Source organism: Haliotis rubra, unplaced genomic scaffold, assembly GCF_003918875.1.
Source record: "Haliotis rubra isolate DU_JTF1 unplaced genomic scaffold, ASM391887v1 Scf6, whole genome shotgun sequence".
Lineage (NCBI taxonomy): Eukaryota > Metazoa > Mollusca > Gastropoda > Lepetellida > Haliotidae > Haliotis > Haliotis rubra.
This window is the reverse complement of record NW_025767301.1, coordinates 4,366,155-4,389,447: the sequence shown is the minus strand read 5'-3', so window position 1 is coordinate 4,389,447 and position 23,293 is coordinate 4,366,155. Positions and strand designations below refer to the sequence as shown.

The window sequence follows — 23,293 nt, the reverse complement described above, 5'->3', positions numbered from 1 at the left end:
AGATGGGCAAGATATGTTGAAGCGATCACTGTGTAATGCAATGTGTACAACTGCTTGTACGTATGGGGTTGCTTTCACTCATCTTTATGAGCCGTCCTACCAGTAATACCCTTTCTTTCAAGCAGATCTTCAGGGCATTTTCAGAGAGGTGTGTCTGACAGTCAAAGGGACATATCTCGTCAATATTATCAAAACAAACTCTGAGATTCCGATTTGTCTGCTAACAAATGGAGTCAATAACAAATCCTTCAGGAATATAATTTTAATAGACCACTATAAGTCCCTCCGATGCCAAATATTGTATGGAAAGGATACAACCAAGACTATCTACTGTGTGTGTTAACAATTTCACAGTGAACACCTCTATGGTGACACCACAAGAGAACTCAGTGATGTGAAAAATAGGTGTGATGAAAATACTGTAGCCAAAAAGTGCTCATTTCCAAATATGGACTGAAGGCTGGAAGATTATTCCCAGGTACCGATCTAGCAAGATATGGCAAAAAAAGCAGCCTAAAACCAGACCTCCCTCCAATACAATATTTGTAGGTCTGTGCCTTTCAATCCCAGTAGTCTGTCTCACTGTCCTGAACAATATCAGTTTTTCCTTCAGCACACCCTTTACTGTAATGTGCTAGTCCTAAATGAAGCAAGTCTAGATTTTCTCCCTAGGTTCAGAATCTTATCACTGAGGCTCCTTTTCAATCTCAATATAGATGGATGAAGAGAAGAAAACAAGGTTAAAACAAGACAATAATATTGATGATTTATTAAGTTTGTACAAGGCTGTATTGCCAAGAACTGTTCCAGTATGGAGGTGTGCCCACGGAGTGTCTGGCCCAGCAACATCAGCAACTATCTTACATACATACATTCTGAAACATAAAGAAACAATATTTTACTACAATAAGGCTAAGGATATATTCTGTTATGTGATGATATTTATTCCAGTTATCATCCTGGCATAAGGCAGAAACTGTGTGCACAACACCATTCGTTGGTCAAGAATTTGTTCCTTATTATATATTTATGCATATATTTTTACTTCATAAAGCTGAGATGTTCCTGTCCTGAAAGGCACAGCAATTGGCTGCACAGAGTAGTGTCCCTTTGGCCATCCTCGATAATCTCCAGGGAATACGTTCCAGTATCAGGGTTCGAAATTAACACTTCAAGGTCACAAATTTGCTATTCAAAATCCTATTTTGCTACCTGAATAAAACATACAGTAGCAACAACTTGCTACCTGGTATTTTTAGTTAAACTGCTTACGTTCATCAATTAGCCGTCATTTTCAAAGGAAAGATCTCCACTTGTGCACTTTCACTTGTAAACTTACCGATACTGGTTTTTTAATTTCCAAAAAATGCTCATCGTAGCTTTTCTTGGTCACTTACGCATCGCAAAACTTGCATAATTGCAACAGAGAACCAGTCAACTTGCATGCACAGAAATATAACAATACTGCTTCCAATGTTTGATAATGGACATTCATCATTTCCTGAAGCGTAAGGGCGATATAACATCGTCTGCTAGTACAAGTAAAGGTATTATTTTTGCATAACTTGATAAATAATATACCACCAGTATGCAGAGGTACTTACTTATGAACTGATTATGTGATGTATTTTACACAATACAAAAAAATGCTGCTACCAGGTAAGGGATTTTGCTACCTATTTTTAAACCGGGTAGCAAGTACTTGCTACTTCCTAAAAAAGTTAATTTCAAACACTGCAGTATACCCTGGAGATTATGGAGGATGCCCTTTGGCAAGCTAGAAAGTAATGAGCTGATAATGGTGCTAGGTTTGTCAGCTCCTTCTCACTTGTGTCATTCTTTGACTGCCTTAAATATGGCCCAAAAACCCTGGTGAGTTACATTGTTTATTGTGAGCTTTGTCACATATGACAAACCTGACATGACTCCAACATATCCAGAAAAAGAACATGTGTCACTTTATAAACAATAAAGGGAAACCTGCATTTTTTGCATTAATTTCATCATGTTCAAACAAACGTCTCCTGGCCTTCTTTGTTACCACCAGGAGGCATTTGCTTCTTGTGCCTGTTTTGCCAACATGTGAAACTTGTTGTAAATTACCACTGATATAGCTACGAGATAACTCGTAGTGGCAAATTCAGCCATACTACTAGTATACTTGTGGTGGCAGTCAACGTGTTTAAAGGGGAATAATCATCGTTATCTCTAAATATATTGAAGAATTTTGTTGTTCATCAGCTTGAAAAAACCCCCAAAGCAGTCAAACTGCCCTCCTTTCAAGAAAGACCTCAGTTCAAAATCTTGACATGATATAGCATGCCCTTGAAAGATTTAATAGATTCAGGAGACTGAAACTGATGCTTCCTAGAGCACTAAGACATAGGGAATGAAATCCTGAATCTAAAACACATTACTAGTATTTGAGATAACACACAAGGTAGTCAAAAACTGGTAATATTGCTTCTTGTTTCAATCATGACAATTAATTGCAAAGCTGTTTTAGCATTATGTCACTAAAACCAGAATTCAAAACAAAGCCATGGCTCTATATACAGATCCAATGTATACACAGTCAGATCGTGTTAATCCGAAAACTGCCGTTTTTCATCAAAAACTTTCATGATGGAAATATGATGCCCCGGGATACCTGGGTAAGTCAATCAGTGACAATCACATATACTATATGACATTTCATATTTTCTTTAAATTGAAATAGCATGGGTCACACACATATGCACTTAATGCCTTCCCAACCCATCACGCCCTGGCATCCATCTTTGTACCTGAACTAAGTTGACCATCATCAGTCCTGTGGTTTGGTGGGGAAGGAGAGTTTGTAGAGCAGGACACCAGTCATGACGGTACCAATAGCTGTGAGCCCTAGGGTAAATATGTACATCCCACGATCACGACCAAGCTTCTGCCACACCAGCTTCCCATCACTTTTCTAGGAATTGAACAGAAACTAAGTAAAACATCAGCATATTCAAAGTAAGGAAGGAAGGAGTGAGTGAGTTGGGTTTTACACAGCTTTTAGCAATATTCCGGCAATATCACAACAGGAGGAAGGATGGAAGTGGTTATCTTCATATTGGTTTTATGTTAATATGATGATGTATTAATATATTCAAAAGAACTCTTGTAACATGATACATGTAGTTCATGCTGGAACACACTCATCAATGCAGAAACAATCCCTTGAAGAATGATATTACTTCTAGTAATAGAAAAAATACGCCTAATTATATCATTTCTGAATCAAGTCACTCGGTAGACACCTATTTTGACTGTGTTGATTCATGAATCATACAAAGAAACAAGTTACTTCAAGCATTTGAACACAACTTTCATTAATATTCAAAATTACCCTTGGGTAACTTTATTCACTGCAAATATTTTGACATGGATAGTATTGGATACCTTCAATGTACTGGTCCTCTTTGCAATTACATTGCTACAGAAATACCATAGATTATATGGTCTGATCCAGCAGTGTTCTTTTGCTAAAACCATTTATTTGCCACTGACCTAAGGTTTTGCTATCATGATTTATTTACAAAATATAAGTTAGATGGCAAGTAATTGCCCTTGTCATTACCGTCATAAGATTTTGTAATGCAACTATCTTGCTGTAATCTTGACTAGCAGGAACAATTCCTCTGCTGCCGGATCCAGTTGTGGGGATGCTGGCAGCCTGTGGGGGAGAGGGAGCTACACCTCTTGCTGGGGCCGAACCACGGTATACTGCTTCAGGCTCACTCACTGCTTTCGTCTTTGATGAATCAAACAGAATCTGTGAGATTCTCCCACTGTATGGTGTCACACCCTGCAAAGATCAGTGGAGTGATATAATAAAATTGAAACAATACAATAGGTAATGCTTCCTTTTCAACAGAGTTAAGCTGAGAAGTTCTAATAATGGAAACATATATATATACTGGCCACATAAAGAAACTGTGCACACAGAAAATATAAAGATAGGCAGACAGCGTCTTTATACATGAATAAAGGTGTGAACATAGCAAGTATTGGAGACAATCAAATGCTCATGCAGGTGCCAGGCGATGTGACGTCATTGATGGTGGCCTATGGACTTGCAATGTGTTACTGCACCGCAGCCTGTGCAGCTGCACACAACATGTGAAACTCAGAAATTGCTGTCACTGTCGAAAGCTTGATCTTTGGTCATGCAAACGCTCACAAATTCACATGAGAAGTCACATGCACACCATGCCAAGATGAACATCTGCTCAACGTCATGAAGCCATTGGAATGGTTCGAGCAGGCATGAGCCAACAACAGGTGGCAGCACATTTCCAATGTCATCGTAACACGATATCTGCATTGGTCAGGCGTTATGGAAACAGTAATGATTTGCCGACCACCCACGTTCTGGGCGTCCACGAGTAACGACGCCATGACAGGACAGATGGATTCGGGTGAATAATCTCAGACACAGGTTCCAGACGGCAGTGACCACGTCCCAAACATTCCCCAGGCCTTCAATGCTCATTTGGTAGCCTCTATGCGTCGTCGATGCACTGCTGTGCTTCACGTGCATGATGGTCATACCCGTTATTGACTTGTTCATGTTCTTTTGACATGTTGTTGTGGCCCGAAACTTCAGCTTATAAAGTGTCCACATCATTTCGTCTTTTCTGTGTTGTATTCCAATTCTGAAGGAATTTTCTGTGTGCACAGTTTCTTTATGTGGCTAGTATATATAGCAAAAGATTTAAAAGGAGTAAATTTCAACTAGTCCTCAGGATGAATACACAATGACATTTAGAAAGTGGTAAAATGTACCACATGTTATATTTGGGATTACACTTTCTCAGTAAAGTACAGATTCCAGTACTTTTTTATTGGGTTGAATCCCATTCAAGATTTGAACCCACACCCTCAGAGTCAGGCACCTAATTGCCAGCACACAAAGTCAGTCATCTAACCCACTCAGTTTTACTGAGAAACTGTAATCCCAAATATAACATATGTTACATTAATCCACTTTCTATATGGCATTGTGGGAGCAGCACCCATATACATTTATCAGAGGGGTACACAAAGTCTGTGCTCTACACAACCAGTTGTCAGACTTTCACTTTTGTGGAAGCTGTGGTAGCAGAGTGGGTTAGATGGCTGACTTTGTTTGCTGGTGATCAGGTGCCAGTGAGTTCAAATCCTGGATGGGACTCAACCCAATAAAAAGCACTAGAATCTGTTCTGTACAAAGTCAGCCATCTAACCCACTGCAGCTTCCACAAGTGGGGCAATTAAGTGCCTGACTCTTGAGATGTGGGTTCAAATCCTGGATGGACTCAACCATACAAAAGTACTAGAATCTGTACTTTACTGAGAAAGTGTAATCACAAATATAACATGTGTACTATTTGAACACTTGCTAAACGGCATTGTGTATTCATAATAAAAAGTGTGTTTATGTATCTTGATTGTTGACATCTTGTGTGCTCATTAATTTGTTTCACAATTTAGCTCTGGAGGAACTAACATTTACATTGCCTTGTCGTTTCGGTCTTCCTCCATGTAATTCTCCCTTTTCTAATGTATCATTATATGAAGTCCATCATGATGTGTCTATTTAGTACCCTACGTTAATCATTACTGAAGGTATTTCAAAGGCATTTTGACAAACAGACAGACAGACATATTTATTTGTATATGTGGCCCTGAGGCCAATAGTACATGCGTACAATAAGAACAGTGCATTTATGCGAAACCTGTAAATACGCGAGTTATAGGAACATCAATAAATCCATAAACACCCATTCACAATTTACATTTTTTCTCTCAACATAAGTATGTGGTACAACACAAGGGCTAGCTTAAACAACAAGTCAATATTTTCTGTGCGAAGTAGCATACAGAATTTTTGTCTCGAAGGTTGGTTATAGAAAAAATAAGGCAAATATGTTTCTCTTATTTCTAAATATTTCGGGCATACAAGTAATACATGATACTCATCTTCTTGCGATAAATTGCAGAATGGACATTGGATATCTATTGCATTTGAAGTTTTGGCAAATCACGCCACTTGGACTTTGAAGTTGTAAGCATTACATCTAAATTTAGTAAGCGTACGCTTAAGTTGTGGTGATTTAATCTTTGAAAGGTAAATTTCTGTATTAATACAATATTTATATTCTGAATAAAAGTTGACACAGGTTGATGACGTTATTTCATTATACCAGTCCTGTTGATAAATGTCTTTGCATCTCTGCTGGAATAATTTGATCAAATATTGTGTAATACTTAGTACATTTTGAGCGATCCATACATTTCCAAAACCATGACTAAAAAGAATAGTTCTAACGAATGAAACCCGGTATCATCTACTAGTGTTTTAAGCATTTTGTGAGCATATAGATCACTGATCTCATTTCCATTATTTTTCATGGTTTCATCCTCCAATATCAAATCCATGGATACTTACAATTCTCAAAATCACAATCAAGAGGACACAATTTAGCTGATCTGTATACAGATATGGTATACGCAGAATCAGGCCCAGGGTGATATTGACCATGCCATAAGTGAACGAAAATTGGACAATGTGTGTAACAGACAGTGGTCAGCTTACTTGTGGCTGATATGCTGCAAGCTGTGATGATGGAACAAGAGCCCCGGTCATTCCGCAGTATTTGTAGAACATTTTGTTCCTTGATCCTTGATCTCTTTCCGAAAATACACCAATAAAACACCCTATTGGTTTTCTCCGAATGGATCCACCTTGACCTTCAAGAACGACCGAACGTAATTCCCACTTCGGTCTTCTCCGTCTTTTCCGAAGCTATCCGGAAAAGGGCGAAGCCCTGGAGCAGGTGCTTGGTTGTTATGTAGTGTTGTCCCAGTTGCTATGTCACACTCGGTTAGGGAGTTTCGCGAGTGTGTATGACTTGGTTCTCTCAACCTCACTGCTCCCATCACGGAATTTAATAATCACGCAAATTTAACGAAAAGAAGCATACTGGTCAGCAATGGCTAACTATATTAGGGACTTGGACAGAGAAAATCTGCCATATATCGGTCAACTGAACAGAAACAGGATTTTAGATGGCACTTCCCCTTCTGCCAGACGGATACGTGAATTAGAAGAAGAACTTGGCATCAGATATCAGCCAACATCTCCATCAGCTAACCAGTACTTGTGCAGATACAACCAGGGAGACGTTAGCCGACGAGCGGTTACCGAGGTGAGAGTGTGATCGATGTATTTTCATTAAATCACCCTTATATTAACATATATAGTCTTTGTAATGGGACAACACTCGGAGACCCGGCAAATCATCACTGGCATGGTAACAGTCGGATTGACAGAAGAACATGCCTGTAAAATAAAAGTATTTTATACTTAAAAGTATTTATTACGATGCTTGTATTAGAAATGTTATATGCAACATCTGTAAATAAGATTAAAGCCACATACCCCCTTTCCTCCTTATTGTAGACATGTCGAGTCTTGAACTTGATGAGACTATTTACCTATCTTACTGAAGCAAATGTCAAATGTTATGATTTAAATACCCACTGTTCACAAATGTCCTTTGTACATGTCATAAAACTTCAGCTTCAGAATTTCCTGTAAATGTAGGTTTCAACCAATTAATGACAATAGATCAATATTGTGGATGATGGGAATTTTAGTGTGTCAGTCATAATTAAGTGTAAATGTTCAACCGGATGTTTTATATTTTTGTCAGGTAATAGAAATTATTGCTACAAAAATGAAACTATTTTCATTAGTTATATATTTTAAAAAAATAATACATTATCCAATATTTATGTGTTTCCCTGCATAACAACCAAGAGTGATCTCCCTTGAGGTATTATTTACATGCTACCTAGCAGCACAACATGGGTTTGTTTTAAGTCATTTATATGAGTTGTAGGTTATGTCAAATTTGAAAAAGTCAGTTAAAATTTAATAATCTTTTTGTGATGTGCAAAAAGTCATTTAGTACAGTTATCTTGAAAAGGAAACATAATTTTGATCTGGGTTTGTTTTGCTTTGTTTATCTAAGTGATGGACAAACAATAGATGTCAATAACAGTGAATATAGCTAAAAGATTATTCTTGATGCCTGTTAGTAAGAATTATGTCTGGTGCTCTGTTTTCACTGAATCTGTAATTGGGTAATCTCAACTTTGAAAATAACAGTTTGTTTTATAATTCACTTTAATTAATAGAAGTTTAATCAAAATGATAGATTCAAGATAATGAATTAATGAAAATATTTTCATATGGAGACTGGTTTGTAAATACTTAGTTTTGTTGATGATGTAATTAACAAACAGATATTGTTTATAAATTAAGTGAACCAGACTTTATAAAACATATGTATTTGGACCTGAATAAACACACATGATAGATAGATACCCGAAAATAGAAATGTAATCTGTAAAACCATGAACTGGCACTTCTTTATGTTCAACAGAAAGCTGCTAAAAACAAATTAAATACTGATACATATGTTTTACTCTTTATATGTCCTTAATACATGTATATTATTTGGATGCCTCAATTTCAGCTGTCTGATCAGCTTAAATCTGCCAGAGATGAGCTTAGAAAGAAAGATGCCCTCATACAGCAATTGTCAAGGTAAATACTCTGGTTATTATCAAACTACAATCAATGTGGAAGATGTTTAATTTTCAATTTGCCACCTGTTTGCCTTAGGTCTTGTTTATTTACAAAAATCCATTTCTATGTAATCATTATAAACAACACTCCTGTTTCTTTCACAGAGACATATGATATATCAATAAATACTCTTGAAACTGACTTAATCATGTATAAAATATGACCAGTTTTGTGTCATCAATGATGAACATGGACATTTGAAAAGGTTTAGAGCTTCTCATCCCAAAACTGTCAAAACATGTTAAATGTGATATGATTGTAACTTGATTATGGTTAAAGGGTTTAAACTATGAGACGTCTTGTATTTATTTTTATTTTATGAGCTTTTCATTTTCACATTTTTAACACATTCAGTTTTTATTTGTTTTTCAGTTTGGACTCTGCGCCAAGAATTCACAGATCACCTGATCCATTGCGGGTAAGATATTTGATATTGTCTACAGTAAACTATCCAGTGTTACCCATATTACATGAAATGACACAAGTTGATTTACCTGGAGAATAAATATAGAGTGGAGGAGGCTCTTCCAGTGACCCTGACTAAGAAAAATTATGTATATAACTATATTCTACCTGCAGGTGGACACTCTGTTCTTGGGAGACAGGACAGCAGTGGAACAGTCCCGCAGTGAATTGGCATCTATGCAGGTCAAGTTTGAGAAAATGCAGATACAGGTAGAATGATTAAATTTACTGATTTTTTACTTTTAGGTGTTCAAGCATTGATTGATATGCTGCTAGTATAAGCATCCATGATCAAAAAGTTTTTGTAAAGAGTATAAGGTTACATTATCAATATTTTTCAGCTGAGGGAGGCAGAAAGTGAATTAGAATTGAAGTCTATAAAAGTGAAGGAGCTTCAGCATTTGCTGGAGACAAATCGCGAAAACGAAGCCAAGTTGACAGCCCTGGTGCAGTCGCTCCGAGACAGGGTTCGCGAACTGGAGGACAAGGCTGGGTCTATCGAAACGGTCGCTGGACGCAGCGAGTTCGCCATTGGAACACTGCAGAGGGAGAACCGTGACAGCCAGGATCGCATCCTGGAGCTGGAGGGGAGACTCAGGAAACAGTTGGAAGAGCGCGAGGCATCCGAGGCCCGAGGTGATGAGTGCCAGAAGAGGCTTTCAGAACTCCAGGCCCATCTGAGTGGACTGCTTAGAGTTGACGACTTGTATGAGTCTACACCCGCTTCAGTCGAAACCATTGTCAGGAAGGTAAGGTGCAAAGTTAACTTTTTAAATAATATACAGGAAGACAACTGAAAATGTCACAATTAATGTTATTGTGCCAAAATGTATTTCTTATGGTGTTTGTCAGATTAAATAGTTTATGTTCTTTGTAGGGCCGTTTGTTCTTATTTATTAGATTAGTAAATAATTGATATCTGAAATATGTGGTAATAGAACTGGCATTTTTCATCTTCCAGTTAACAGATCTGATGCAGGAAAACGCTATGTTGAAAGGGAAACTGCTGTCCCTGAATGAAGCCTTGAACAACACAGAAATGGAGACCAAAGCCAGTCGGGAAACCATAATGAGGCTGGTGTCAGAGGTCGGACGTGAGCAGAAGGTGGCCACAAGATACACAAGTGAAATTGACTCCATCAGAATGGTAAATCAGGATTATTGTGGAATTTTTAAAAATCAGTTATTATTGCAGTGTAGCTTGTTAATGACATCATTGAATGTTACCTGCAGTTCAAGGCTACCGACATAACAAATGCTTATAACGATACTGTAGAAACCATGAAGTTACTGGTCTCAAATAATATGTCAACACATCATCGGGTTAATCAGATTTCACTGTGCCTAGATTTTTCATTTGTGATCATTATTAAGATTTTGGAAAGTTGTAGTCTGGGGATTGTTTATTTATTCTAAGAGATGGTGAACTGATTATAAATCAGTGTTAAACAAGAAATATCTAGAAGTGCTAAAAAACACCAAATGCTTACAGTTATTTGATTTGTGACCCTGTCAGTATGAAGATATATTTATTTCATAGTTTGAGTAATTTTTCATTATGAATGCAAGCATGTACTTTTTGAAAAGTTTGTTGTAAAACTTTCTACATTGATCACCTGTAAACCATAATATACAAACAGGGTCACCAAGTTCAAGACAAAGTCAGTGGGAGTATCATGAAATGTACACTCTACTTTATGAATAGTGATAACCCAGAAACATTGAATGGTTTATAAAATATGTATGATATATGCGTGATTATCAATTACATCATTAGATAGGTCTGGTGGTGAACTGGTGCCTTTTGGTAGTTTTGGATTTCTTATCATGATACTTTTTGCGTTTCCATGGCAACAAAGTTGACTTTGAGTAAAATTGGTGGTAGTGTTCTTTTCCAGAGCAGAACTCTAAAAGCATTCAATATGTTTTCACCAAATTTGACACATAGATTGGTCTGGTGGTGTACTGGTGCCTTTAGGTAGTTTTGTATTTTTTAAGAAAATATTTTTTGTGTTTCCGTGGCAACAAGTTCGACGTCGACTGAATTTGGTTGTTGTGCTCTTTTCCGGAGCAGAGCTTTAAAACCAATCACTGTTTCTTCACCAGACTTTCCACATTGATAGGTGTGGTGGTGTACTGGTGCCTTTTGCTAGTTTTGGAAATTTGAATTAAATATATTTTGTGTGTTTCCATGGCAACACTTTTGACTTTGACTGAAATTGGTGGTAGTGCTCTTTTCTGGAGCAGAACTTTAAAACTGTTCACTATTTCATCACCCTACGTGGCACATAGATAGGCCTGATGGTGTACTGGTGCCTTTTGGTATTTTTGGCATTCTGAATTAAATATTTGTTGGTGTTTCCATGACAAGAAGTTAGACTTAGACTGAAATTGGTGGTAGTGCTCTTTTCCGGAGCAGAACTCTAAAACCGTTAAATGTTTCTTCACCAAACTTGGCACATAGGTTGGTCTGGTGGTGTACTGGTGCCTTTGGTAGTTTCGGATTTCTGAATGAAATATATTTTGCGTTTCCATGGCAACAAGTTTGATTTTGACTGAAATTGGTGATAGTGCTCTTTTCCGGAGCAGAACTCTAAAACCGTTCACTATTTCTTCACCAAACTTGGCACATAGATTGGTCTGGTGGTGTACTGGTGCCTTTTGGTAATTTTGGATTCTAAATAAAATATCTTTGCATTTCCATGCCAACAAGTTTGACTTAGACTGAAACTGGTGGTAGTGCTCCTTTCTTTTAAAACCTTTCAATACTCTCCTTCCACTTTTTTATATACACACCAAAACATTTGACATAATCATAAGTCGTAGACATATTCATGAAGAGTATTTTGCCATTGCGGGGGATATTGATGACTTTGTCTTCTTGTTAACATTTCCTGTACATTATCCCCAGGAAAGAGACAACGCATTGGCAGGGAAACGAGAAGTGGAGCGGGAGATTGAGTTGATGAAGGAGAGGCTAGATGCTAACCAGAGGTCCCTGGATGCCACTCGGGGTGAGCTGGAACTGAGACAGGGACGTCTATCATCTTTGGATCGGGAGGTGCGTGAGACGTCGCACAATGTTCGCAGCTGGGAGAACCAGTACCATCTGTTCCGGGAGCAGATCGCGGGTCTCCTGAGCAACTCCTACACCATGGTTGAGCCCAGTGAAGACATGATCAAGGACAATATTAGGAGGATGGCACAGACAAACAAGGAGTATGAAATAGTGAGTATAGAAGCAATAATTATTCTTCATATGAGTCTAGCTAAAATCAGGAGTTGAGTTGTTTTATCTTGAATGGAACCAAAATGGATCTCCCTGCATTTGTATAAGACACAGAGGAAGATTATAGGTGTATTTCACTCTGCTGATACTAGTGATAGTATGATGATACAGACATTCATGTCTCTTCGCCTAAATGAAAGTTTGAAACTGTGAAATGCCAGGAAGATGGAAACTTTTATTGATGGCTGTTAATATATTTTATATCAAAAGACATCCATCTCATCCAACATCATTCTTGAAACTGTTTCAGTTTGCACACAGTAATGACCATTGTGTTAAGTGTAAAAAGTTCTGTCATCAGCTGCAGTAGCAGAACAATTAATGATGTCATTGGATTGTGATGTCATGTTGTCTAAAACTGTTACAATGGTCTGCAAAGCATTTTGATGCAGGTTCATTGTAGCTATGTCCTAGAATTGATTGTTTGATCTCAACCAAGAGATCTCATTTGTTAGCCTGATTTCGATGACCGAGTGTATTTTCCCTTTGCAGCAACTGGGGAGTCTGGAATCCCGAGTGAAAGACCTAACAGAACAGCTGGACAATCAGTATCAGATGAATCGATCATCCAACCAGAGGTTCAAGCAAAATGAGACCAGCTTGTATGATCTGGAACAAAGACTGCGATGTACAGAAGGCGAGCTTGCAGCTGGGGATGTACTCCGTGAAGGGCTCAAGACAGAGAAAGAAAAGGTGGGAAAACATTTTAGGATAGCAACCATTTGAACTTTTAGTGTAATTTTTATGGAACTGGGTTGAAGGAATGATGGCTTCTTCTCATTACGGTTTCATACTTAAACACAATCAATGGATTCTCTGTTGCTTATTAAATGTCAAAGGCCCAGGATGCACAATATTCCTTTTGCATTTGACTTACCTCATCAAATTATTTGGAATTGATTTCGAATATGTAATTAAATATCCATTAAATATTTGGTTTATAAAATAAAGTGTGAACCTTACAAACTCAATATTATCACCTTGTCTGAGAGTACAACTTCAGTAACATGTACATACTCTCCATCTTCAGTACATGCGTCTGCTGCAACGATTGGGTGAGAAGATGAAGATGGACCACATTGCCCTTGACCTTGGCTTTGACATGACAATAGACGCCATCATGGCACGCGAGCCGCAACTGGTGAAACTTGAAGGAGATGCACTGAACGACCGCAGCACCCATATATACAACCTTCAGCGCAAGGTGAAGAGTCTCAAGGAGCAGTTGGAGAGCAAGGACCTCCATATTGACCTGCTCCGGAAGAAGATGACAAGTCTAGAGGAGCGAGTGCATAGCCGTAGTGACGTGGAGAAGGAGCGTGACGGGGAGTCGATGAGGGTGCGGAAGCTGGAGAGGCTGGTGGACAAGTACAAGCTGCAGTTGACAGACGCCAGACAGGAAGTCCAGAACCTCAAGGCTCATCTGCTCGGCAGCAGTGAAATGAAGGTGAGACAAGGTCACTAGTTGGGACTAGTGAATAGTTTTTTTGTGTTAAATTTGGCAAATCATCTTGATGTATGAACGACAACCATTATCAAGCAGGTTTTTAAAACATTGAAAGTTTGGCTCAGTGTGCATGCATTAAAAGCAAGAGATTGTATATATCTGCAATAATTATCATATCCCACAATGGACACAATCCATGAATACATGACTGACTGCAGTGTTTCCGTTATCCGGTATATACCTGAAAATCGCCGGTAAAATTTGTTGGGGAGCGGTAAATTGAAAGCCAGCCGGACACTGTGTCCGGTAAATAATCATGTATTAAAATAAAAAAATCATGGGTAAGCGAAATGTGCTTTCATGGTCGCAAAAATTGTTATGTTTCGGAAATACCCAGGCAAAAAATAACTTTATAATGAGTACTTACAGTATGGTAATAGGATATGACCGGCAAATTTCATTCATGAACGGTAAAATGTTAGGTCTCCAGACACAGTGTCCGATAAATGAGTAAGTCAGCGGAAACACTGGACTGCATGTGGCATCCAAAACTATCAAACTTAAATATGCTAGGCTGAATATATTGTTAGACTATAGCACCACCAGTGGATGCCATAGCTTATTAGCTGTGTTCTGTACAAATAATGTCAATTAAGTTACATGATTTTGATTGGATTATGCATGGACTAACAAGTGTAACAAAAATATTCAGAAATTCCAGCCTAGGCGCAACAAAGGTGAACGTTTATAGATGTCAAATAGAAATCAGGGTGTTGTTGTACAAAGCGATCTTAGCACTAAGGTGACCGTAACTCCCATACTTTAACATGGACTTAAGGTAGCCTTAGCGCTAAGGTTGGTTTGTACAACAGCACCCAGAACAGTGTGCAGATATTTGGGCAGCACTCATAACCTAAGGGTAAGAGATACCAATCAGAACAGTGTGCAGATATTTGGACAGCACTCATAACCTAAGGGTAAGAGGTCCCCAGCAACCTATGCCTGTTGTAGGAGGCAGCGTAATCAATCTGGTGATCAGGCATGGTGACTTAGTTAGTTATGGGTCATCGTTACTGACAACGAGGATCATTGACAATCTCAATCACTGCTGTATTCTTCCTCAGTTTACAGCCCATGTGGCTGCAATATTGCTGAGTGCAGCGTTACACACCAGTCATACACATTTACTTGTCTATCTTTGGCAGGTACGCACCATTGAACAGCGCAAGGACATCGATGAGCTGGCTCATCAGGTAGACGAACTTGAGGAGTTACGCAAGAAACAGAGCCGGAAGATCGCCAACCTGAAGTCGGAGGTGCAGTACCACGAGAACGAGAACCAAGAGAAGAAGGTTGTGTCCGACAATGCTGTGCACGCTCTCTCTGGTGAACTCAGGACCACCAAGACAGCGCTACAGACCATCCAGCACAGAGAGAAACAGGTATGGGCAGCTCTGATGGCAAGTGAGTGAGTTTAGTTTTACGCCACATTTAGCAATATTCCAGCAATAGCTCTGTGGGGTACACCAGAAATGGGCTTCACACAGTGTATCCATGTGGGGAATCGAACCCGTGTCTTTGTGTGTTGAGCGAATGCTTTAACCACTAGGCTACCCCACCGCCTCAGTCAGATGAAACTAAACAGTTACATCTCCTTATAGGTGTTGTGTGGTTTGGGGGATAGCTGATTATATTTGTATCTTAACTGGAGTACGCCTTGTGGTTTGGTGAAGATCTCTGTGAGTGTGTTGCATTAAGTCACTTTTAGCAATATTCCAGAAATACCATTACGAGGGACACCAGAATGGGCGTCATACATTGTACGAAAGTGCAGAATCATACATGGGTCTTTGATGTGACTAATTCCAAAGGTCATAATGGCTAAGAATTATAAGTGAATCTGTAGCACCATGCTGACTCTCAAAGCTGTATGAGCATGCGGTGTGATTGGCAGGCTTTCAGGGTGATCACAACTCACAGCCTGTTTCAAATAGTGATGCTGGTACAGCCACAGTTTTAGCATATATTGACATAAATACTACGTGTAAAACAGTTTCTTCACATCATGCAATATCATCATTATTTGACAGCTTTTGGACTTCCGCAATGTGGTGGCTCGTATGCTGGGCCTCGAGATCAACTCTCTGGCTGTCCCAGACTACGAGATCATCTCCCGCTTAGAGAAGCTTATCCACACCCACCATAAGCAGACCCACACCAGCATGAATCTGGAGGAGGCCCTCGCTGACATGGAGGACGGCTTCGCCAGCGACTACAGCACCACACGGCGGGCTCTGGAGGCCACCGACCCCCTCATCCGCAGGTCACGTGACAAGTCCCGCAGGAGGGCAGCTCGGGCCCGAGTCAGGGCGCGATCTCTGTCCCCTACAAGACGTATTGACCCAAGATCTTATTAAACTGTAACTCTCCCTTCTAGAAGATGCCTTATTGTATATTAAACATGTCTCCATAGTCAATGAATTGTGTGGGTAAAGGAGAAAAATATCAGTTGATATTCTTTCAAGTGGTTAAACATAAATCAGTGCTAAGACACCCTATCAGATCTTAGGTCTCGCATATCTAAGGTAAAGGGGTCTTTCACACTTTCATTTCGTTGTTAAAAGATCCACTTAAAGCATTGGTATAAGAAAAGATAAATCTGTCTGTGTAGTAACTGCACAGTATTGGAATTGTATTGGTAAATAACTACCAATGTGAGTGGAATTAGTCAATGGTGGAGTATCCTCTGTTACTGATTCTGACACATATTCCACAAAAATAAAATGGTCATTTATTCTGAAAAACTACAGCTGTTTCCCTGATTTCCTGACGTGGAGGCCATGACTGTTTAGAGTTGTTTATCATCATGAGCTGTGATATGTCCTGTTGCCTTGTAATTGTTATTGATTATTGTTACAGAATGATTGTTCAGCATTCTCCATCTGCATTGTTTTCATGTATACACTTCCTGAACATGTTTTCATCAAATTGTCACTTTTTTAGTCCAACATCAAGTAGTTGTAGATACGTTTATTCACTGTATATCTAGATGGTCACTTTATACTAAATGAATTCACTTTTATTTATTATCATCATTATTTTTAAATATTCCATAGGAAATATTTTATCTTATTTTTGTACACTTCGTGTGAAGGATAACAAGTGTGTTTATTCAGGATTAGGTTATGTGTGTTCACTGCCAAGGTGCTCACTGATGTTAATCTTACATGCGGAGATTTCATGCAAACAGACAAAAAACAACAATTTATTATAAATTGGCACAAGTGTATTCATTAGATCTGATCTGAACACATTCCAGATTCTACACACAAAATATAAATGTTATTATTTTTTTAAATAATTTATTTGTTCTTCATCATTCACGTTTACCCCCTTCATCTAAATAACTTGGCGCTCAAGGAAACATAACTGGTTGATCCATATGTTATACATTCATGATTCAAGGTTGACACATTCTTACCTTAGCAAACAACCTTTTGATATTCTGAGAGAGAGAGAGTGATGGAGTATGTTTTTTACACCAAATGTTTGCAATATTCCAGCGATATTACAGCAGGGCTACATAAAATAACTGTTTTGCTATTGTTGTAGATTGCCCAGAAAGAAAGTCTGAACAAAAACGTTTATTTCCTCCTACCACAAGAAAATGATGATTTGGTTTGTAGCAATCTTGTCTCAAACAAATAGCCAAGCTTCACACAGGAATAAAACACATGTTTTGCATGAATGTGCAAGAATGTTTCTATCAATTGCCTGGCTCAGATGGAGAGGGTAAATGTTGGGGTGTTATTCAGGGATATTGCCAGCATATATTTTGTCTCACTTCTCATTCTGCAGTCAAGTATTTTGTATTTTAATGATTCTGTCTACAAAAATATCTTCCAGATCTGTAACATGATGTGAAACATTCCACCTGTCTATATGTTAATAACTTTATATTTTCTGTAGTTTCATTTTCATCATTTTTTGTACATATAATCTGTGGAATAAAATATTACTAGTTTCTATACTTACAGTATTTGGTTTATTTGTTATATATGAGTGATATTTGCAGGTGCTAGCTGCAGTGTAACCAGTGCCACCTCTTACCGAGAATAACTGTCAGTTACTACATGTACTTATGTCCTCTGGCGAAAAAGTTGAAATGAGGCTCAAGACTGGTTATCTCCCTTTGACCACAGTTATGATGAATATCATCTGTCAGTTAACACTAACTGAATATTTCATGTCATATGTCTATATAATAGCAACAGTAGCTAAACAATTCTCAAAATGTTTATTTAAACAATTGAATAACATGCGAGAAGGGATTTTCTACTTGTGCCCTAAACAACACTTCATCCCCATGGAAGGTGATCTACCTTCAGTTGCTGGCAATCTATAGCCCATTTTACATTGTAATATCCAAGATAGTGGTATAATTAATGCTAATTTTAGATCTCTGACTGTGATATTCTAGTAGTTTTACTGTCTTTGGCGACATATTTTGCAGTTAAACATCTATAGTAACCTATGGCCTGTTTTAGTCACGATATGGCTGAAACATTGCCCATGTGTCTTTAATTTTTAACTCCCTCACTCATGGACTGATCCACAGTATTATGCTTCGTTATCTATGGTTATCATATTGTTATCCTCCATTAGAGGCTCGGGAGTTTATTGAAATTCGATCAGCCTTTGACCCCGTGTGTATCAAAAACAACAGATATAACTTTCATTTTGTTTCCATTTCCATTTCTATACTACCCATCAAAAGTTTAGACCCACTTAAAACACTCACTGTATGTTATGTATATATATGTATATGGTGACATCGAAGATTGATGTCTCCACTAACTTGGGGGAACAAACTTTGGGGGAATTTTGTTAAGAATTCGCCAATTTTCACTGATTTGTATCATTTATTGAACTCATAACAATAATCTTTTCAACGTTACGAATTTGTTTACAATACATCAGTTCATGTGTGAACAGTACCTTAAAACAGGTGCCTGAAATAAGTGGCTATATTAACAGTAGTGAGTCTAAACTTTTGATGGGAAGTAGATTTCCTGCTAACAGAAGTTGCATCAAGAGGCCGATGTAGAAACTCGTGCCTTCTAACAAAAGTATGTTATTTTGTATACATATATGACATAAACAATTTTATTTCTCCACAGGAGACAGTGTTTTAAGAATTAACATTTAATTATTACAATTTTGAATGACCCTTATTTTATATGAATAAGCGACTAAACCGGAAAGGTTTTTTTCATCTGTGTATAAATAGAATAATAAATGCTAGAAGACAGCTTTCTAAATGACATATCTGTCTCATTAAGCCCGACTCTCTCTAATGTGACAGGTAATATATGTCCATACGGGCTGTTTGTAGAGGTATATTGAGACACATGTTTTTTGTAAACCAGCATCTTCTCCGGATACTGTCACAACGACGGACGGCAGGTGTTCATTTAACAGGCAGATCAATTGGCCCAACATGAAAGAGTCCGTAGCTGGGATTTGTCACGCATTCAACCAACGCTTATATAACTATTAAATTTAAATATGAAACAACTGGTTCTAGGGAAAACCTCTTTTATGATTAAGAACGGAAATGGTAATGTTTTTATATGTTTTATTGCACATATTCCGGTGATATAAAATATACAATTGAAAAAGAAAAATCATAAATTATGTTCTTCTGAATCCTCTTTCAAAATCATGTTGAACATCTGAACTGAAACATAGAATATAAATGACAATTAATATTTTCAAACTTTGAATTTGTTATATGGTACGTATTTTAGAACATTTGAACAATTGTCATATGAAGACTCATTAAATAGCAAGCTACAACACCTACTTGTATTACAAGTTACTGGAAGGGTGACTGAGTGTTGTTTAACGCCGCAGTCAGGATATTTACCCTGACTTTCTGGCGTACAACAGTGTAGAGTGGATGCCCCTGACGTGGAACTCATGTACTTAGGTATAGAGCGTATGTCCCTTACTTAAAACTAACGTACTATAGCATAGAGCGTATGTCCCTTACTTACAGCTTATGTACTATAGCGTAGAGCGTATGTCCCTTACTTACAACTGACGTACTATAGCGTAGAGCGTATGTCCCTTAATTACAGCTGACGTACTATAGCATAGAGCGTATGTCCCTTACTTACACTTACTGACTGAGTTTGTACTATAGCATAAGCGCAACATACTGTCCCTTACTTACAACTGACGTACTATAGCATAGAGTGTATGTCCCTTACTTACAGCTGATGTACTATAGCGTAGAGCGTATGTCCCTTGTACTATAGCATAGAGCGTATGTCCCTTACTTACAGCTGATGTACTATAGCATAGAGCGTATGTCCCCTACTTAAAACTAACGTACTATAGCATAGAGCGTATGTCCCTTACTTACAACTGACGTACTATAGCGTAGAGCGTATGTCCCCCTACTTAAAACTAAGATGTACTATAGCATAGAGCGTATGTCCCTTACTTACAGCTGATGTACTATAGCGTAGAGCGTATGTCCCTTACTTACAACTGACGTACTATAGCATAGAGCGTATGTCCCTTACTTACAGCTGATGTACTATAGCATAGAGCGTATGTCCCTTACTTACAACTGACGTACTATAGCGTAGAGCGTATGTCCCTTACTTACAACTGACGTACTATAGCGTAGAGCGTATGTCCCTTACTTACAACTGACGTACTATAGCATAGAGCGTATGTCCCTTACTTACAACTGACGTACTATAGCATAGAGCGTATGTCCCTTACTTACAACTTGACGTACTATAGCATAGAGCGTATGTCCCTTACTTACAGCTGATGTACTATAGCATAGAGCGTATGTCCCTTACTTACAACTGACGTACTATAGCATAGAGCGTATGTCCCTTACTTACAGCTGATGAACGTATGTCCCTTGCTTACAGCTGATGTACTATAGCATAGAGCGTATGTCCCTTACTTACAACTGACGTACTATAGCATAGAGCGTATGTCCCTTTCTTACACTGACTGACTGAGTTTGGTTTTACGCCGCTTTAGTAATATTCCAGCAACATATGTCCCTTACTTACACCTGAAATATATAGCATAGAGCGTATGTCCCTTACTTACAACTGACGTACTATAGCATAGAGCGTATGTCCCTTACTTACAGCTGACGTACTATAGCGTAGAGCGTATGTCCCTTACTTACAGCTGACGTACTAGAGCGTAGCATACTATAGCGTAGAGCGTATGTCCCTTACTTACAGCGTACTTAGAGAGCGTATGTCCCTTACTTACAGCTGACGTACTATTAGCGTATGTCCCTTACAACTGATGTACATAGCTATGTCCCTTACTATAGCATAGCATAGAGCGTATGTCCCTTAATTACAGCTGACGTACTATAGCATAGAGCGTATGTCCCTTACTTACAGCTGATGTACTATAGCGTAGAGCGTATGTCCCTTACTTACAACTGATGTACTATAGCATAGAACGTATGTCCCTTACTTAAAACTGACGTACTATAGCATAGAGCGTATGTCCCTTACTTACAACTGACGTACTATAGCACAGAGCGTATGTCCCTTACTTACACTGACTGACTGAGTTTGGTTTTACGCTGCTTTAGCAATATTCCAGCAACATCACGGCGGGGGACACCAGAAATATATAGCATAGAGCTTATGTCCCTTAATTACAGCTGACGTACTATAGCATAGAGCGTATATCCCTTACTTACAGCTGACGTACTATAGCGTAGAGCGTATGTCCCTTACTTACAGCTGACGTACTATAGCGTAGAGCGTATGTCCCTTACTTACAGCTGACGTACTATAGCATAGAGCGTATGTCCCTTACTTACAGCTGACGTATAGAGCGTATATCCCTTACTTACAGCTGATGTACTATAGCGTAGAGCGTATGTCCCTTACTTACAACTGACGTACTATAGCGTAGAGCGTATGTCCCTTAATTACAGCTGACGTACTATAGCATAGAGCGTATGTCCCTTACTTACACTGACTGACTGAGTTTGGTTTTACGCCGCTTTAGCAATATTCCAGCAACATCACTGTTGCCCCTTACTTACAACTGACGTATATAGTGTAGGGTGGATGTCCCTTACTTACAACTGATGTACTATAGCATAGAGCGTATGTCCCTTACTTACAACTGACGCACTATAGCATAGAGCGTATGTCCCTTACTTACAACTGACGTATATAGTGTAGGGCGGATGTCCCTGACGGACAACTGACCTATTTGTGTTTTGAGTAGGTGACCTGATCCATGGCACGACAACGCCAATAGGTCTGTGACTGTAAGATATATCACTGGTGATCAGCCTTGAAGAGGAACTCTTGGGCTCTGTAAAGTAATGGCACGTGTCTAAAATATAACTTTATGTCAAGGGTCAGGATAAAAAATATACATCAAGATGGTTTCACATAGCAAAACATTCATCACTGAATTTGAAAGTGAATGCAGCCTACGAATACAGCGCACCTGACCAATGGATCATTAATTGATCAAATATCAATGAACTTATTCACCTTATACAACAAGCTAGTTGGCTTGTGACCCCCGCCCCCCTTGATTTCAAACCGGAAACCCTACACCAATACAGCACTGTTCCTACCATAATCATAAACTTACAATTGTAAAGGCATCAAACACATACTGGCAGAAACAATTTATGGATGAAATATTTGATACTGTCGTTTGACTACTGACCATCGACGTGTCTGAGTCTCTTTCTCCTGACGCCATTAATAGTAAGACGATTTTGGTGTCTGGTGAGAGGCCTCGTCCCTGTATTGGGACAGCGTAAAGCCCCGGGACATGGTTTTTTTGGCTGATGTAGGCAGAACGGGTGTCTGGTTGATGGACCAGATCGGCATCACAACCTGCACGGGTCTCTTCCGTGAGATGGGGAACTGCAGTCTTATAGCTGAAGACCTTTCAGAAAGAAGATGACGTGAAGCGTCATGACCGGAAGTCCCCTGTTTTCGGGTAGATGTGGTTTTGTCTGGCGGTGTTTGACCGGAAGTCCAATTCGCATTTGCTTTCGGAGAAATATGAGCGGGAATCTTTGCAGAAGGTGTGCTTGCCTTGCGTTTCTTGCATTTGGTGCTTGTGATAATATCATACACCTTGCTAATCTGAAAAAAACCCCAACAGAATACAACATTACAAAACAGGAACGAAACATGAGCTAAACACATATACCTTTATCTGGAAGAATTGTGTCGATTTAAACGTCTTGGGAAACGTGTCATGACAGAAGACACCATACAACTGTGGCATACGCCCTTTTGATAAATGTAATAAGCTGGCGATATTGATGAGTGCCTCAGACATTGATAGGATAATATACAGAGTGAATATTAATCTTATATGACTTGCTAAG

General features: G+C 38.7%; 2 protein-coding genes and 1 long non-coding RNA gene across 3 annotated transcripts; 1 reads left to right on the top strand and 2 right to left on the bottom strand.

The window, feature by feature from the left end:
• Positions 1–754: 754 nt before the first annotated feature.
• On the bottom strand, positions 755–6,790 carry LOC124255283. The gene is made up of 4 exons (XM_046689152.1): positions 6,602–6,790; positions 3,602–3,829; positions 2,787–2,950; positions 755–875 (listed from the first exon to the last, which is right to left on the bottom strand). Exons 1-3 carry the CDS (start codon positions 6,671–6,673, stop codon positions 2,807–2,809), a joined length of 444 nt encoding a protein of 147 aa, XP_046545108.1. The 5' UTR covers positions 6,674–6,790; the 3' UTR covers positions 755–875; positions 2,787–2,806.
• A 74-nt stretch (positions 6,791–6,864) lies between these two features.
• On the top strand, positions 6,865–17,893 carry LOC124255282 (coiled-coil domain-containing protein 170-like). The gene is made up of 11 exons (XM_046689151.1): positions 6,865–7,214; positions 8,550–8,620; positions 9,035–9,080; positions 9,242–9,337; positions 9,469–9,876; positions 10,089–10,274; positions 12,039–12,356; positions 12,909–13,109; positions 13,447–13,863; positions 15,069–15,305; positions 15,954–17,893. The coding sequence occupies exons 1-11, from the start codon at positions 6,999–7,001 to the stop codon at positions 16,278–16,280; spliced, it is 2,523 nt and encodes an 840-aa protein (XP_046545107.1). The 5' UTR covers positions 6,865–6,998; the 3' UTR covers positions 16,281–17,893.
• Positions 17,894–19,515: 1,622 nt separating this feature from the next.
• Positions 19,516–22,723, bottom strand: LOC124255284. The gene is made up of 3 exons (XR_006892664.1): positions 22,618–22,723; positions 22,143–22,251; positions 19,516–19,603 (listed from the first exon to the last, which is right to left on the bottom strand). It is a non-coding gene; the product is annotated as an uncharacterized LOC124255284 (long non-coding RNA).
• Positions 22,724–23,293: the final 570 nt, after the last annotated feature.

Excerpts from the sequence above, each read along its gene's own strand:
- LOC124255283 (XM_046689152.1), bottom strand. The coding sequence starts at position 6,673 with ATGTTCTACAAATACTGCGGAATGACCGGGGCTCTTGTTCCATCATCA. Across the intron at positions 3,830-6,601 it reads TTGCAGCATATCAGCCACAA|GGTGTGACACCATACAGTGG; the intron begins GTAAGCTGACCA and ends TGATCTTTGCAG. Across the intron at positions 2,951-3,601 it reads CATTACAAAATCTTATGACG|AAAAGTGATGGGAAGCTGGT; the intron begins GTAATGACAAGG and ends TTCAATTCCTAG.
- LOC124255282 (XM_046689151.1), top strand. The coding sequence starts at position 6,999 with ATGGCTAACTATATTAGGGACTTGGACAGAGAAAATCTGCCATATATC. Across the intron at positions 12,357-12,908 it reads CAAACAAGGAGTATGAAATA|CAACTGGGGAGTCTGGAATC; the intron begins GTGAGTATAGAA and ends TTCCCTTTGCAG. Across the intron at positions 13,864-15,068 it reads TCGGCAGCAGTGAAATGAAG|GTACGCACCATTGAACAGCG; the intron begins GTGAGACAAGGT and ends TATCTTTGGCAG.